We start from the raw sequence: 14090 nt of genomic DNA, 5'->3' as shown, positions 1-14090 counted from the left end.
CCATCTCTCCAGCCCAAATTTTCTGATTTTTAAGCAGCAACTTATCTACAATCATACTTGACGTGGTGCTTGTTTACACCTAAGGCTAGACTTAAGGTGTGAGATAAGGGGGAGCGGAGAGAGAAAGGGCCTTTCCCCTTGCAGCAGCTGTTGGTCTATTCTCCACACACAATTTGGACCTATGAGGCCCTCAACTGAACCATTCTAACCGCAAAGATTTTGTCTGAAGATGGTTTCTCTTAAGGTGGGAAGAATCCACTCCACTCCACACTGCAGCGCAAAGGTCGCAAACTCATCACAGTGTGCATAAAAGTTAACGTGTAAAGCGGCAGCTAGAATTATTCATTGTGGATCGATTCACATTAGAGTAATTTTCTCTGGGCTGACTCAAGGTGAATACTCACCAAGATGACATTTCCCAAAAAGCACAATTTCAAGAATAGCTGAAACTTGAATACAGAGTTAGACTGGAGGAGTGGCTCAGCGGTTCAGCGTGCTTCCTGCGCACACATGAAGCGCACCACCGGATTGAGTCACCAGGGCCAACCCCCATGAAACAGCCGAGCCTGGCCATGCCCGGCTGTAAGGGGGAGCGGAGCTGCTGGGGCTCTCGAACCGCAAACTCCGGCCTCGCTAAGAGACTCCAAACCAAGAAAAAAGCAGGCTGGTGAGCGGAAGGGGGGAAAACAAATTCTTGTGGTTAGCTACCATGCATGAGGACACAGGACGCCACATCAGAACATACATGTGCACACACCACACGAACAATGCGCTTGCAAAAAGAATTGAGTCGAATTGTTAATTAATTATACCCTGGCCTTTGTGTTCTCCACCAGCTTTGGGGGGGTTGTTGTTGTTGTTGGGTTGTTTGTGGTTGTTGTTAGACAAGGTCTTATTGCCTAGGTTGGCCTCAGGCTAAATATGCAGCTGAGGATGACCTTGAATTTTTGACCCTCCTGCCTTCTGACCGCTATGGTGACAGGAATATGCCCAACTTTCTTACATAAATGGTCATGTTCAGCGTCTTGGTCTCTCTGCCACTCACTACACATCTTTCACACTGGAGTCTTCATAATTGAACCTCCTGTCCCTGTGTAGGGTACCCAGGCAGGAGAGTGTGTTCCTCTGCTGGTGGGCAGTTGAGCAGTTGCTGGGGCGTGGCCCTTTCACATGATGCCACGGCGAATATCAGGGCACGTTCGCCAACTCTCCACCATAACGCATACCCAAGATAGCCAGCGTATGAAGAGAAAAGCTTTATCTTGGATCATGGTTTTTGGAGCTTTCAGCTCATAGACGCTTAAGCCTGAGCACCCTGGTGAGATCGCATGGTGTGTAAGAAGGCCACACAATCCTCAAGGCCTAAGGAGAAAGGGAGAGGAAGACTATGGGACCGGGGTCCCATCATTCCCTTTGAAGGCATGCCTCCCAATGAGCCCACTGATCCCCACTTACAGGTTCCCCCACCTTCCAATGGCACCAGACTGGGTACTAAGCTTTCTTTCTTTCTTTCTTTCTTTTTTTTTTTTTTTTTTTTTTTGAGATAAAGAGGGAGAGAGAGAGTGAGAGAATGGGCGGGCATGCTAGGGCTTCCAGCCACTGCAAACAAACTCCAAATGCAAGCACTGCCTTGTGCATCTGGCTTATTTGGGTCCTGGAGAATTGAACCAGGGTCCTTTGGCTTTGCAGGCAAACACCTTAACCAGTAAGCCATGGGGACTAAGCTTTCACTATGTTCTTTCGGGAACAGTCCAGACACGGATTCTATGGCTTTGCTCGTTCCATGATGAGTGAGGGCTGATCCCACTGACCACACTGGGGCCCCAGAGCTGCCCCTGCTTCTCTGTTGAGCAAATCCTTTGCTTCCCCTCCTTCCCCGGCCCTCTGCAGAGTTACCAGGAGCAGGAGCTGCTGCGGCTGATCTACTACGGGGGTATCCAGCCTGAGATCCGCAGGGCCGTGTGGCCCTTCCTGTTGGGCCACTACCAGTTCGGGATGACAGAGACGGAGAGGAAGGAGGTTGGTGCTGTGGAGCTGAGGTGGCTCTGGTTCTACTTGGCACCACAGTAGGACAGTGAGATTGGTTTGGGGGGGGTGAAGAGACAGGTACCTCGATGGCACTGGTGTGCAATAGAAAGATGATACCAGGGCTGGAGAGATGGCCTAGCGGTTAAGGTGCTTGCCTGTGAAGCCTAAGGACCCATGTTTGACTCTCCAGGTCCCACATAAGCCAGACTCACAAGGTGATATCACACATGCACACAAGATGCGTCTGGAGTTGGATAGCAGTGGCTGGAAGACCTGGGACGCCAATTCTTTCTCTCTCTCTCTCTTTAAAAAATTACAAAAAAAAAAAAAAAGGAAATATGACACCAAACACATATGGGATGTTTAAATTAAACCTTCTAGAGATCATGGTAGAGGCATATCCATTTGTAAGAAACATTGCAGAGACCTGTGTATTTGTTACCCAGTTGCCCCTAATGGTAACATCTAGTTAGGACCATTGTGTGGAATCTGGATCAGAGAATAGATGTTGGTGCAGTCTGCCTCTTATTGTAGCATTAGGTATCTCCAGTTTTACTTGCAGCCATTTCTTTGTATGTGTGTGCATATATTTAGTTCTCTCTCCAGTCCCCTCACATGGAGACCTGTGCTCACCACCACTGCAAACACAGAACATTTCTTGTCCACATTTGTGCTTGTGTGCGTGTATTTAATTCTCCCCAGTCCCTGCACACGGAGACCTATGCTCACCACCCGTCAGCATGGAACATTGCTGGCTCTGTAGGAAGCCTCATCTTCTCCTGCCATGTCTCCCTCCCTCCCACCCTAGTTTTTGGTTCTAACCCTCATCTGTCCACCTCTTTACAGGTTTCACATTTCCAGGATGTTGGATGAATGGAATCATGTACTCTATAAACTTTAGGCATTGATTTGTTATTTATTTATTTATTTTATTTTCTTATTTTTTGGTTTTTCGAGGTAGGGTCTCACTTGAGCCCAGGCTTACCTGGAATTCACTATCTCGTCTCAGAATGGCCTCGAACTCACGGCGATCCTCCTACCTCTGCCTCCCTCCCTAGTGCTGGGATTAAAGGCGTGCGCCACCATGCCTAGCCGGCATTGATGTTTTTGATTCAGCATAAATCCCTGTTGGTTCATCCAAGAAATTCAGTCATAGTTGATTAAATAGTTAAATGACCAAGCATACTGCAGTGAATGGACATATACCAGTTTCACTGGCCACTCGTTTCCAGGGTTTTTAATTTATTTATGGTTTCTGGCTATTAGCAAGAACGCTGCGTGAGCATTTGTGTTCAGGCTTTTGCATGGAAGGGGCATATGTTGTCATTTCTCTGCGGTCAGTGCACAGTCATGGACTTACTGGGTCACATGATGGTTACGTGTCTAGTTTCATCAGAAAATACGTAACTTTGGCAGCAGCTGTAGCATTTTATATTCCCACCGCAGTTCTTGAATTGCTGTTTTACTTGGGATCTGGAGATTTGAACTCGGGCAATCTCAGAACCCTCAGACCCTCGTCATGCTTGCACAGGAAGTGTGCCTAACCACTGAGCAATCTCTCCAGCCCTTTAATATTATTATTATTTTGTTTGTTGGAGGTAGGGTCTCACTCTAACCCAGGCTGACCTGGAATTCACTTATGTATCCTTAGGCCGGCCTCGAACTCATGGCGATCCTCCCACCTGCCTCCCGAGTGCTGGAATTAAAGGCGTGCGCCACCACGCCCGGCCTTCTCCAGCCCTTTTAAATAAGATCTTTGGCAGACAAAATTTTTTAAATTTTCGATGAAGCCCAATTTACAGACTAGATGTTTGTAGAATATACAGTGAATTCCAGGTCAGCCTGGGCTAGAGTGAGACCCTACCTCGAAAAACCAAAAAAAAAAAAATCAATGACTAAAGTTTATAGAGTATATGATTCCATTCATCCAACATCCTAGAAATGAAAAAAACTATAAAGAGGTGGGCAGCTGAGGGGGCATCCAAAATCTTAGGTACTCACACCTGAGTGGCAAGCTTATTAGCCACGGATCCCCTCGCCCCGTTTATACTGATTTAACCTTGCCGCTGTCTTATACTCCTGTGGGCACGTGTGCAGTTACTGACTTGACATTTGTCTTTAAAAAAAATGACTCACATAAAATCCATACAGCTAATTTTAGAAGATATTTACATCCCTGCTTTAAATAGGAACCCGGCCCGACTCGCTAAGAATATAAGAAACTGTAAAAATAAACCAGACAGAATGCCGTAGCTCGGTTCTAAGGAGGTGCTGGGCCTACTTAAAGCCTGCCTTCTCAAAGGGAGAATCAGGGAGATTTACATGAAACTGAGGAGACACGAACACACGTCTGTTCACCCCACGTGAGGTAACAGATGACAAGCTGAAGCATGGCTGCACCGAAGTATAATTTTGGTGATCTGGTAGATTTACTGGGATTACTTAACAAAGCATGGGGGACTGACCCAAAGGCATCATGGAAAAGGCTCAGTCACTGAAGCTGCCTCAGGAGCCAACCCGGGAGGGCCCCTCCCCCAGCAGTTGTTTACTGCTTCTATAACCTTGAGGAGGTCTTGTGACCTTGGAAGGTTCTGCTCTCCCAGACTTGATGAACTCCTGAGTGGGCAGGGCCTCACTCTCCCCTCTGGGAGGGAATTCAATTCAATATTTCAATTTAGGAGGAGACTGCACCCCAGCGGAGAGTTTGAAGGCTCCTCCCATCAAGACATGAGCAGTGTTTGGGGCTGGAGAGGTGGCTAAGCAGTTAAGGCGCTTGCCTGCAAAGTCTAATGACCTGGGTTCGATTCCCCAGTACCCATGTAAAGCCAGATGCACAAAGTGGTGCATGCATCTGGAGTTTATTTGCAGTGGCTGGAGGCCCTGGCACACCCTTTCTGTGTCTTTCTCTTCTCTTCTCTCTTTCTTTCTCTCTCCCCATGCAAATAAATAAAATTAATTTTAATATTTTATTTATTTATTTATTTGAGAGGGAGGGAGAGAGAGGAAAAGAGAGGCAGATGGAAACAGAGGGAGAGAATGGGTGCACCAGGGCCTCCAGCCACTGCAAATGAACTCCAGATGCATGTGACCCTTGTGCATCTGCCTTTATGTGTGTACTAGGGAATTGAAACTGAGTCCTCTGGCTTTGCAGGCAGTGCCTTAACCGCTAAGCCATCTCCCAGCCCCCAAAAAATCATTTTCTTTCTTTCTTTTTTTTAGTTTTTCGAGATAGGGTTTCACTCTAGCCCAGGCTGACCCGGAATTAATTCACTCTGTAGTCTCAGGGTGGCCTCCAACTCATGGTGATGCTCCTACCTCTGCCTCCCAAGTGCTGGGATTAAAGGCGTGTGCCACCATACCCGGCATTTTTTTTTTTTTTTTAAGAAACAAGTAATGTTCACAGAGAGAGAAGCACTACTTGCCCCAGTATGATCAGTACACAACATACGCACACACCAACTTACATTCTACACTCTGTGTATTAGCTACTGTGTGTTGCTGTGACATAAAGAGGAAAGAGGATTGATGTGACTCATGGTTTTGGAGGGTCCCATGACTGGTTACTTGGCGCCATGCATGTGAGGGGCCTTATGATCATTTGGAGGAGGAATTCCTATACCTCATGGCTGACAGGAAGCAGAGAGACAGACAGGAAACAACCAAGGACAACATACCCTCAAGGACCTGCGCCTGCAGTGACCTACTTCCTCTAGTTGGGTCCTATCCGCTCAAGTTTCCAGAACTTCCTTAAGTAGTGTCACCAGCCGGGCACCTAGGCTTTCACACATGAGCCTGGGGGAGACACTTTCTATCAGACAGTATGTCACCATAAATATGTACAATTCTTCTGTGTCAGTTGAGAGTGACTTCCCCTCCCCCGCCCCAGGTAGGATCTTATTCTATCCCATGCTGTCCTAGAATTCATTATGTAGCCTCAGGGTGGCCTCGAACTCATGGCAATCCCCCTACCTTTGCCTCCCGAGTGCTGGGATTAAAGGCGCGCACCACCACACCCAGCTGAGAGTGACTTATTAAAAGGAGATTCCCATGTGTAGAGGGGTGTGGACGACACGACAGTGCATAGCACCCCCTCCCCCCAGGGACAGAGCTGGAGGAGGGTAGAAAGTGGGAACTTCCTGTGGTCCCACAGTATGAAGTCCCCTTTCTAGTGAACTGTACGGTGTCACCTCAGTTCCTCGTGAGCCTGTCCACACGTCACCCCGTGCCTGGGGAAGGGAATCCAGGTGATTCTGGGGTCCCACTCAGTTGGAGATAGAGAGGTGTGTTAGCTGAGCTCCTTGTGTGAATTGAGGGGCAATGGCTGATGATACGATCGAGACCACCCGGGGATGTACAAGTACCTAGGAGGATCTAAGTGGGACAGGAGGAGGAGGCTGGTCAGGAGAGTCCCCTGGAGCAGCAGGTGGGAACAATGTTCTTGAAGAAAGTGCTTTCCTGGTGACTTGGGTGAGGAGGTCAAAGCAGGGGTAGAGGCTGGTATGGCGTGGGAGGGAAGGTAAGAACGCAAGGGCAAGGAGGTAGCCTTACTTAGTCGTGTTTTGCAGTGCAGGACGTCTGGGCACCCGTGGTTAATACTGTAAGTGTGAGCGTTGGGTGGGCCCCAACCATTCTCTTCTGGGTTGTGTTGGCTGGGCTCAGGGGTCCTGGGGAGGGCCCTCAGGTGACCTGGCACGTGACCTTGTGTGTACCCTGACAGGTGGACGAGCAGATCCATGCGTGCTACGCACAGACCATGTCGGAGTGGCTGGGCTGCGAGGCGATCGTGAGGCAGAGGGAGCGGGAGTCCCACGCAGCGGCCCTGGCCAAGTGCTCATCGGGGGCGAGCCTGGACAGCCACCTTCACCGCATGGTGCACAGGGACTCCACCATCAGCAATGAGGTGACAGCCAGCTGGCCTGGGAGACTGGTGGCAGGGAGAGAACCTTCAGACAGTCTCACCCTTGGCTTCTTCTTATAAATTATTTATGTATTTATCAAAGAGAATGGGCGCACCAGGGCCTCCAACTGCTGCAAGGGAACTCCAGATGCGTGTGCCACTTTGTGCATCTGGCTTTATGTGGGTACTAGGGAATTGAACCTGGGCCAACAGGCTTTGCTAACAAGCACCTTTTGACCTCTGAGCCATATCTCCAGGCCCTTAGCTTCTTTGGGAGGAGAGGGATAGCTTCAGGATCAGATCTGAGTTCAATCCCAGTTCTAGCTCTGGGATCTCTTGTAATCGCCTTTCCCTCTGGGCTCAGTTTTGGCATCTCTATAATGGGAATGATGAAAGCCTGTGAAGAGTTTTAACAAGATGGTTTATATCAAGTGTCCAGTGCAGTATCTGATGTCCATATATTCAACAGATGCTTGTTGAATACCTGCTGTGTGGCAGGTACTGTCAGAAAGGCCCAGAATGTTCCAGTAGCCTAGATGGGCATCTCCCCACACACAGCTTTCCATTGAACAACCTAAATCAGGAGCTCAGAAACAAGCCCACATTCCCCATGAAACATCTGTTATCAACGGCCACACCACTGAGTAACAAGTACCCCCCCCCAAAGCTGGTTCTAACAAGCCATGCTGTGTGCATGATTTTTGTCCCCGCTCTGGCTGCTAGGGGCTGGTCACCTACGAGATTGTTAGTCCCTCAGGCCTCTCTGTGTGACACCAGCGGTCTAACTGAAGAGAGAGGCTAAGGAGAAACAGAAAAGACACACATGCATGCTTTAAGCCTTTTCTCTGTGGAGCTCATGAATGTCACTGGCTGAAGCAAACTGCCCGGCCAGCCTAGCATCAGAATACGCACAGGCCAAAACTTACGCAGGGAGATAAGAAACTGAACCACAGATACCGCCCATTCCTCTGAGATGACCACTGACTAGCCAGAGCCCTCAAGTTCAACAGAAGGGCCAAAGGTGGGGTACTGGGATGCAGGAGATGGGAAACAGGGACCCAGAGGCCACTGTTACCTCCAAGGAGGCCTTCATGGAGCAGGAGTAGCCCTTCCCTTCACATCATAGCTGGGAAGCTGAGGTTCTAAGAGGGGGCTTCTCCCAGCCAGGAACAAGAATAGAACCAAGGGCTGGAGATATGGCTTAGCGGTTAAGGCACTTGCCTTCAAAGCAAAGGATCCAGGTTTGATTCCCAGGACCCCTGTAAGCCAGATGCACAAGATGGCACATGCATCTGGAATTCATCTGTAGTGCTGAAGACCCTGGCATGCCCATTCATTCTCTCTCTGTCTCTCTCTCTCTCCTTCTCTTTTTCTGTCTCCCTCCTTCCCTCTCCTTCTCTCTCAAATAAATAAAAATTAAATTGAATTTAAAAAAATAAAAGAATAGGGGCTGGAGAGATGGCTTAGCAGTTAAGCGCCTGCCTGCGAAGCCTAAGGATCCTGGTTTGAGGTTCAATTCCCCAGGACCCACATAAGCCAGATGCACAAGGTGGCAGCTGGAGATCTGGAGTTTGTTTGCAGTGGCTGGAGGCCCTGATGCGCCCATTCTCTCCCCCTCTTTCTCCCTCTCGCTCTCTCTCGCTCTCTGTCACTCTCAAATAAATAAATAATTTTTTAAAGTTGAAAAACATTTAAAAAAATGAAAGAATAGTCTGGAACTCACTCCTAGGCAGCCCTCACTGTCCCTCCTGTGTCTTTTTTCTCCTCAGTCTTCCCAGAGCTGCAGTTCTGGCCGCCAGAACCTCCGACTTCAGAGCGACTCCAGCAGCAGCACACAGGTGACTCTCAGAGGCCCCCCCCCCCCGGCCCACGCCACACCCCGTCCCGCCCACACCGCACCCCCATGCACGCACGCCTCGCCCTCAGGCTTGGGGGGGTTGGGAGGATTGGATATATGTACTGGCCTCTTAGTTGCTGGGTTTTTTTGTTTTTTGTTTTTTTTTGGTGGGGGGATTGGTTTTTTGAGTTAAGGTCTCACTCTAGCTCAGGCTGACGTGGAATTCACTATGGAGTCTCAGGGTGGCCTCAAGTTCACGGCAATCCTCCTACCTCTGCCTCCAAGTGCTGGGATTAAAGGCGTGCGCCACTAGTGTTAAAAATGGATGTTGAAGGGGCTGGGGAGACAGCTCACCCGGGTAAATAAAGTACCTGCCGGGAAACCGCGGAGACCTGAGTTCAGATCTCCAGCACCCACATAGAGACTGGGCTGTGTGCGCCTGTAAGCCCAGCACTTGGTTGGCAGAGACAAAGAATCCCCAGGACAGAGTGGCTGGTTAGATTAAGCCAGTTGGTGAGCTCCATGTTCAAGTCAGAGACCCTGTCTCAGTAAATTAAGCGGACAGTGACTAGAAGTTCGTTGCCTCCATCAACCAATGGCCTCTACACACACACACACATATGCGCACACACACACACACAAACACACACATTTTAAGCCAGGCGTAGTGGCACATACCTTTAATCCTAGCACTAGGGAGGCAGAGGTAGGAGGATCACTGTGAATTCGAGACCAGCCTGAGACTACATAGTGAATTCCAGGTCAGCCTGGGCTAGAGTGAGACCCTTAGCTTGAAAAACAAAACAAAGCCAGGCGTGGTGTTGCACGCCTTTAATCCCGGAACTCGGGGGGGCAGAGGTAGGAGGATTGCTGTAAGTTTGAGGCCACCCTGAGATTGCAGAGTGAATTCCAGGTCAGCCTGAGCTAGAGTGAGACCCTACCTCCAAATCCAAAAAATAAACAAGTTACCCTCTCCCCTGGTTCATTTCCATAGTAGCCCTCCCCAGAGCCAACTGTAGTATTTTTCTTGTTTCTTTCTGAATTCTGGCATGCATATCCAGCTCGAAGATTACTCGTGTCTTTGTCATAAGCAAGAGTCTAGCGTACACGTTGTTCTGCCTTTTCACTGGCTGTGTGGTAGTCTTCCGTATGCATGCTCCCTTCTAAATGGACCCCCCGTTCATGGATATCCAGGTTATTGCTGTAAGTAATGCTGCCTTGGACATCCTGGCCCATCCGTTTTTGCGTGCCTTGTTCTTAGGTGTTCGAGTCCGTGGATGAGGTGGAAGCGGAAGGCAGAGTGGAGGAGAAGCAGCCCAAGCTTCCCAACGGGAACCTGGCAAACGGCCCTTGTTCCCCTGACTCCGGCCACCCCTCTTCCCATAATTTCTCATCTGGCCTCTCGGAGCACTCCGAGCCCAGCCTCAGCACCGAGGACAGCGTCCTGGACGCTCAGAGGAGCGTCCCCGCTGTGTTCCGACCTGGGGACAGCAGTGTGGATGACGGACAGAGCAGCGAAGCCACCACCTCGCGAGACGAGGGCCCTCGGGAGGAGCTGGTCGTGCAGGACAGCCTGGAGAGTGACCTGCTGGCCAACGAGAGCATGGATGAGTTCATGTCCATACCGGGCAGCCTGGACATGGCCCTGCCTGAGAAGGACGGTGTCCCAGTGGAGGGCTGGCGGGGTCCGGAGGCCGACAAGCGCAGCCAGGCGGACGGCGATGACAGCCTGTCTGAGGAGCCCGAGATGGAAAGTCTCTTCCCCGCCCTGGCTTCTCTGGCCGTGAACGCTGCTGCCAATAACGAGGCGTCACCTGTGTCTTCCAGTGGTGTCACCTACTCTGTGAGTCACCCGAGGCTCTCTCCTCTACCCTTCTGGAGGATGGGGTTGGCCACAGCCCCCATTTGTCCCCAAGTGGTCCCGAAGTGAGACCTCTGGTTTGTTTCATAGTTCCCATCATAGGGAGTCACAGTAGAAATCCATCTGAGAGACAGGATAATATGGGCTGGACATCCCAAGTCCAAAACTCCAAACTCCAGAATGTCCCAAGCTGGGCGATAGTCCCAGCTCAGCTCATTGGGAGACTGCATCTCTTGATCCCAGGAGCTTGAGGCCTGCCTGTGTGACAGAGTGTGTCCCACCCCACAGTCTTTACCAATGCATCTGTTTAACAAAATCCTTCAAAATTTGAAAATTTGCGATTGCCAACACGATGTCACAAGTGGGATATTCCACACCAGCCTTGTGGGGTGGGCTGCTTATAATGCTGCATAAGATTAACCTCCGGGCTATGTGTGTAAAGTGTTTGTGAAACAAAATTGAACTTCATGTTTAGATCTGGGTCTTCTCCCACAGTATCTCATTGCATATATACAAATATTCCCATTTAAAAAAAAATCCCAAGTACTCTGGTCCCAAGCATTTCAGATAGAGCATGCTCGATTGGAAACAGATTTAAAGAACATAGGCATTGGTCTTGAGAGATGGCTGAATGGTTAAAGCTCTTGTTTGCAAAGCCTTCTGGCCAGGGTTCAATTCCCCAGTACCCATGAAAAGCCAGATGCACAAAGTGGCACATGCATCTGCAGTTTGCAGTGGCAAGAGGCCCTGGTGTGCCCATTCATATCCTCTTTCTCTCCAAATAAATAAATTTTTGTGAATTTATTTTTAAGGTATTCAGACGCTGGTTTGTTGAGCTTTATGATTCCGCCAATTGGTGGCATTATTTAGTTCTGGAACATTCTTATCTGCTATTTATACATCCACTTCTGCTTCACCATTGTCTCTCACCACCAATTTTTATTAAGAACTTTAATATATTTTTTTAAAGTTTTATTTATTTATTTATCTGAGAGTGACAGAGAGAGAGAGAGAGAAAATGGGCACACCAGGACCTCCAGCCACCGAAAACAAATTCCAGATATATGTGCCACTTTGTGCATCTGGCTTACGTGAGTCCTGGGGAATTGAGCCTCGAACCGGGATCCTTAGGCTTCACAGGCAAAAGCTTAACCACTAAACCACCTCTCTAGCCCAAGGACTTTAATATTTTAACGTGCAATAATTTCACCATGTTCCCATCCCTTTACCCATTTCCTTCTCCCCGCCACCGCCCCCCCCCAGTGCCCTGGAAGACTCTTTCAAGGTAGTCCTCCCTCTGTTTTCTTGCCTCACTCCTTTTATCCTTCATTCTCCATGTCAAACTGTGGATGAACTGAGAACTGGGCCGCTCTTGTGGGAGTAATGGCAGCCACTGTGGGACTGTGAATGTGCCAGTCTGACTGTGTTGGGAATACAGCGCTCTAACATATCCCTGCATGCCCTGAGGCTCTTGCATTCCTTCCACCTCAGCCTCCATGATGTTCCCCAAGTGTCCTTAAAGGGTAGAAATCTCCTTCAGTCCTGTGCTCTCCACGGCCTCTCATTTTCTACTCTGGTGAGATTTGAGTCTCCTCAGTGTCTACCGCCATCTCCATAGAGACAGCGCCTTGGCTGGGGGTGAGAGCAGCCTCGTTGAATTCCCTCCATGCTGACTGCAGTGTTCCCTGAGTCCTGGGCTAAGCCCTGGTCTTTCTCTTCTTATCATTTTGATGCACCCTGGGTCTCCCAGGTATTTGCCACCAGCCATGTCTGAGACCCAGGTGTGCATGCTTGGAGCCGAGCAAGCTGCCTGGTGCATTCTGGCTGATGACCCCAACCCGGGTCTCAGCCCGGGTCTGCACATTCCTGAATGAATGTCTGTTACATCAATCTTCTCACACGTCTCTCTTTCATTTCCACTTTCTGCTTAGTCCTGGATGAGCTCTTCAGATCACTTTAACCCTCCAACTCTCTCTTTAACAATAAAAGTGCCTCTCCCCAGAAAACATTCAAAGAAATAAATGAGCCATAGGAATCCCAGAGTAGGCTGGGTGGGAGATGGTGTCCTCAGTGTCCCCAGAGAGAAGGCCAGAGGTAGGACTGAAGACCGGTGCCCTGTGGAGTAGCTCGGGCTAAGTTTTCCCTTCTTTTCCTTTCACATGTGGGCAGCCGGAGCTGCTGGACATGTACACGGTGAACCTGCACCGCATTGAGAAGGACGTGCAGAGGTGTGACCGAAACTACTGGTACTTCACGCCCACCAACCTGGAGAAGCTGCGGAACGTCATGTGCAGGTGTCTGGAGCCTGGGGTCAGGGGCTAGGGTGGTGCCCCCCCCCCTCAAATAAGTAGATGTTCTTTAAAAGATCACATATGGGCTGGAGAGAGGGCTTAGCGGTTAAGGCACTTGCCTGTGAAGCCTAAGGACCTGGGTTTGATTCCCCAGCCCCCATGTAAACCAGATGCACATGGTTGCACATGTGTGCCTGTGTCTGGAGTTCATGTGCGGTGGCTGGAGGCCCTGGTGCACCCATTCTCTCTCTCTCTCTCTCTGTCTCTCTCTCTCTCTCTCCCTCATATAAATAAATTATTTTATTTCTATTTTTTATTTTTTGTGGGGGGGGTCGCGTTAGGATCTCTAGCCCAGACTGATCAGGAATTCACTATGTAGTCTCAGGGTGGCCTCAAACTCATGGGGATCCTCTTACGTCTGCCTCCCAAATGCTAGGATTAAAGATGGGCACCACCACGGCTGGCTTAAATATTTTTCTTTTTAAAAAAGAAAAAGTGAAAAGATCACACATGCTCAAGTCCTGCTGGGTGCCTCGGCCACCCCTCATTGAGTGACTTTGGATGTGCTAAGTTGCCTGTCTATAACATGTGAACCTAATAGCGCTTTGCTTGTATGACTATGGTGCCAATTAAAGGATGAGAGATATATGAAGAGGGCTGCAAATGTAGTCAGAGTTTGGTAAGCAGCTGGTCAGAATTCCAGATAGAAGGAGTCAGTAGGCAGAGGCCACTGAGGCCTAAGTGAGTTGTTTATGTGTGCCAAGTAAATGAATGCCTAGAGTTCATGTGCAGGACCCTACCTCAAAAAACAAAACAAAGCAAAAATAAGAATGATTCCTCATAAACTCTGTGTGCCTGGAGAGGAAGAGGCACGAGGAAGGGACACGTGGAGCTGGGCGGATGAGGTGGTGTGGGGGGGGGGGCAGCTCTCAGTGCCTTGTACCTACTGATGGTTGGGACAAAACTCCAGGCAACAGGAGTTTGTGACAGTTCCTGAACATGCAGTGTGCCCTCTGTGGGGGGAAGGACAGTTGTCCTGATGACCTAGGACATATGATGACAGTGAGAGTGGGGGGGATGCAGGCATTAGGCTGAGGGGGTGTCCAGTAAGGGATGGGGGGCCACACAGGAAAGAAGAGGGAAAGAGGCGTGTGGTGGACGGAATGCGGTTTCATC

The 14090-nt window shown here is 49.5% G+C and overlaps 1 protein-coding gene across 1 annotated transcript in view; it reads left to right on the top strand.

Annotated features, from left to right (window-relative positions):
• Positions 1-14090, top strand: part of Sgsm1 (small G protein signaling modulator 1) — an 89882-nt gene that overhangs the window by 60338 nt on the left and 15454 nt on the right. Inside the window, exons 16-20 of the mRNA XM_045133090.1 lie at positions 1891-2019; positions 6746-6928; positions 8695-8763; positions 10024-10605; positions 12793-12917. Of these exons, the coding sequence (XP_044989025.1) occupies positions 1891-2019; positions 6746-6928; positions 8695-8763; positions 10024-10605; positions 12793-12917 (1088 nt within the window). The remainder of the gene's footprint in view (positions 1-1890; positions 2020-6745; positions 6929-8694; positions 8764-10023; positions 10606-12792; positions 12918-14090) is intronic.

Source organism: Jaculus jaculus, chromosome 13, assembly GCF_020740685.1.
Source record: "Jaculus jaculus isolate mJacJac1 chromosome 13, mJacJac1.mat.Y.cur, whole genome shotgun sequence".
Lineage (NCBI taxonomy): Eukaryota > Metazoa > Chordata > Mammalia > Rodentia > Dipodidae > Jaculus > Jaculus jaculus.
This window is presented reverse-complemented; position numbering and strand designations above follow the sequence as displayed.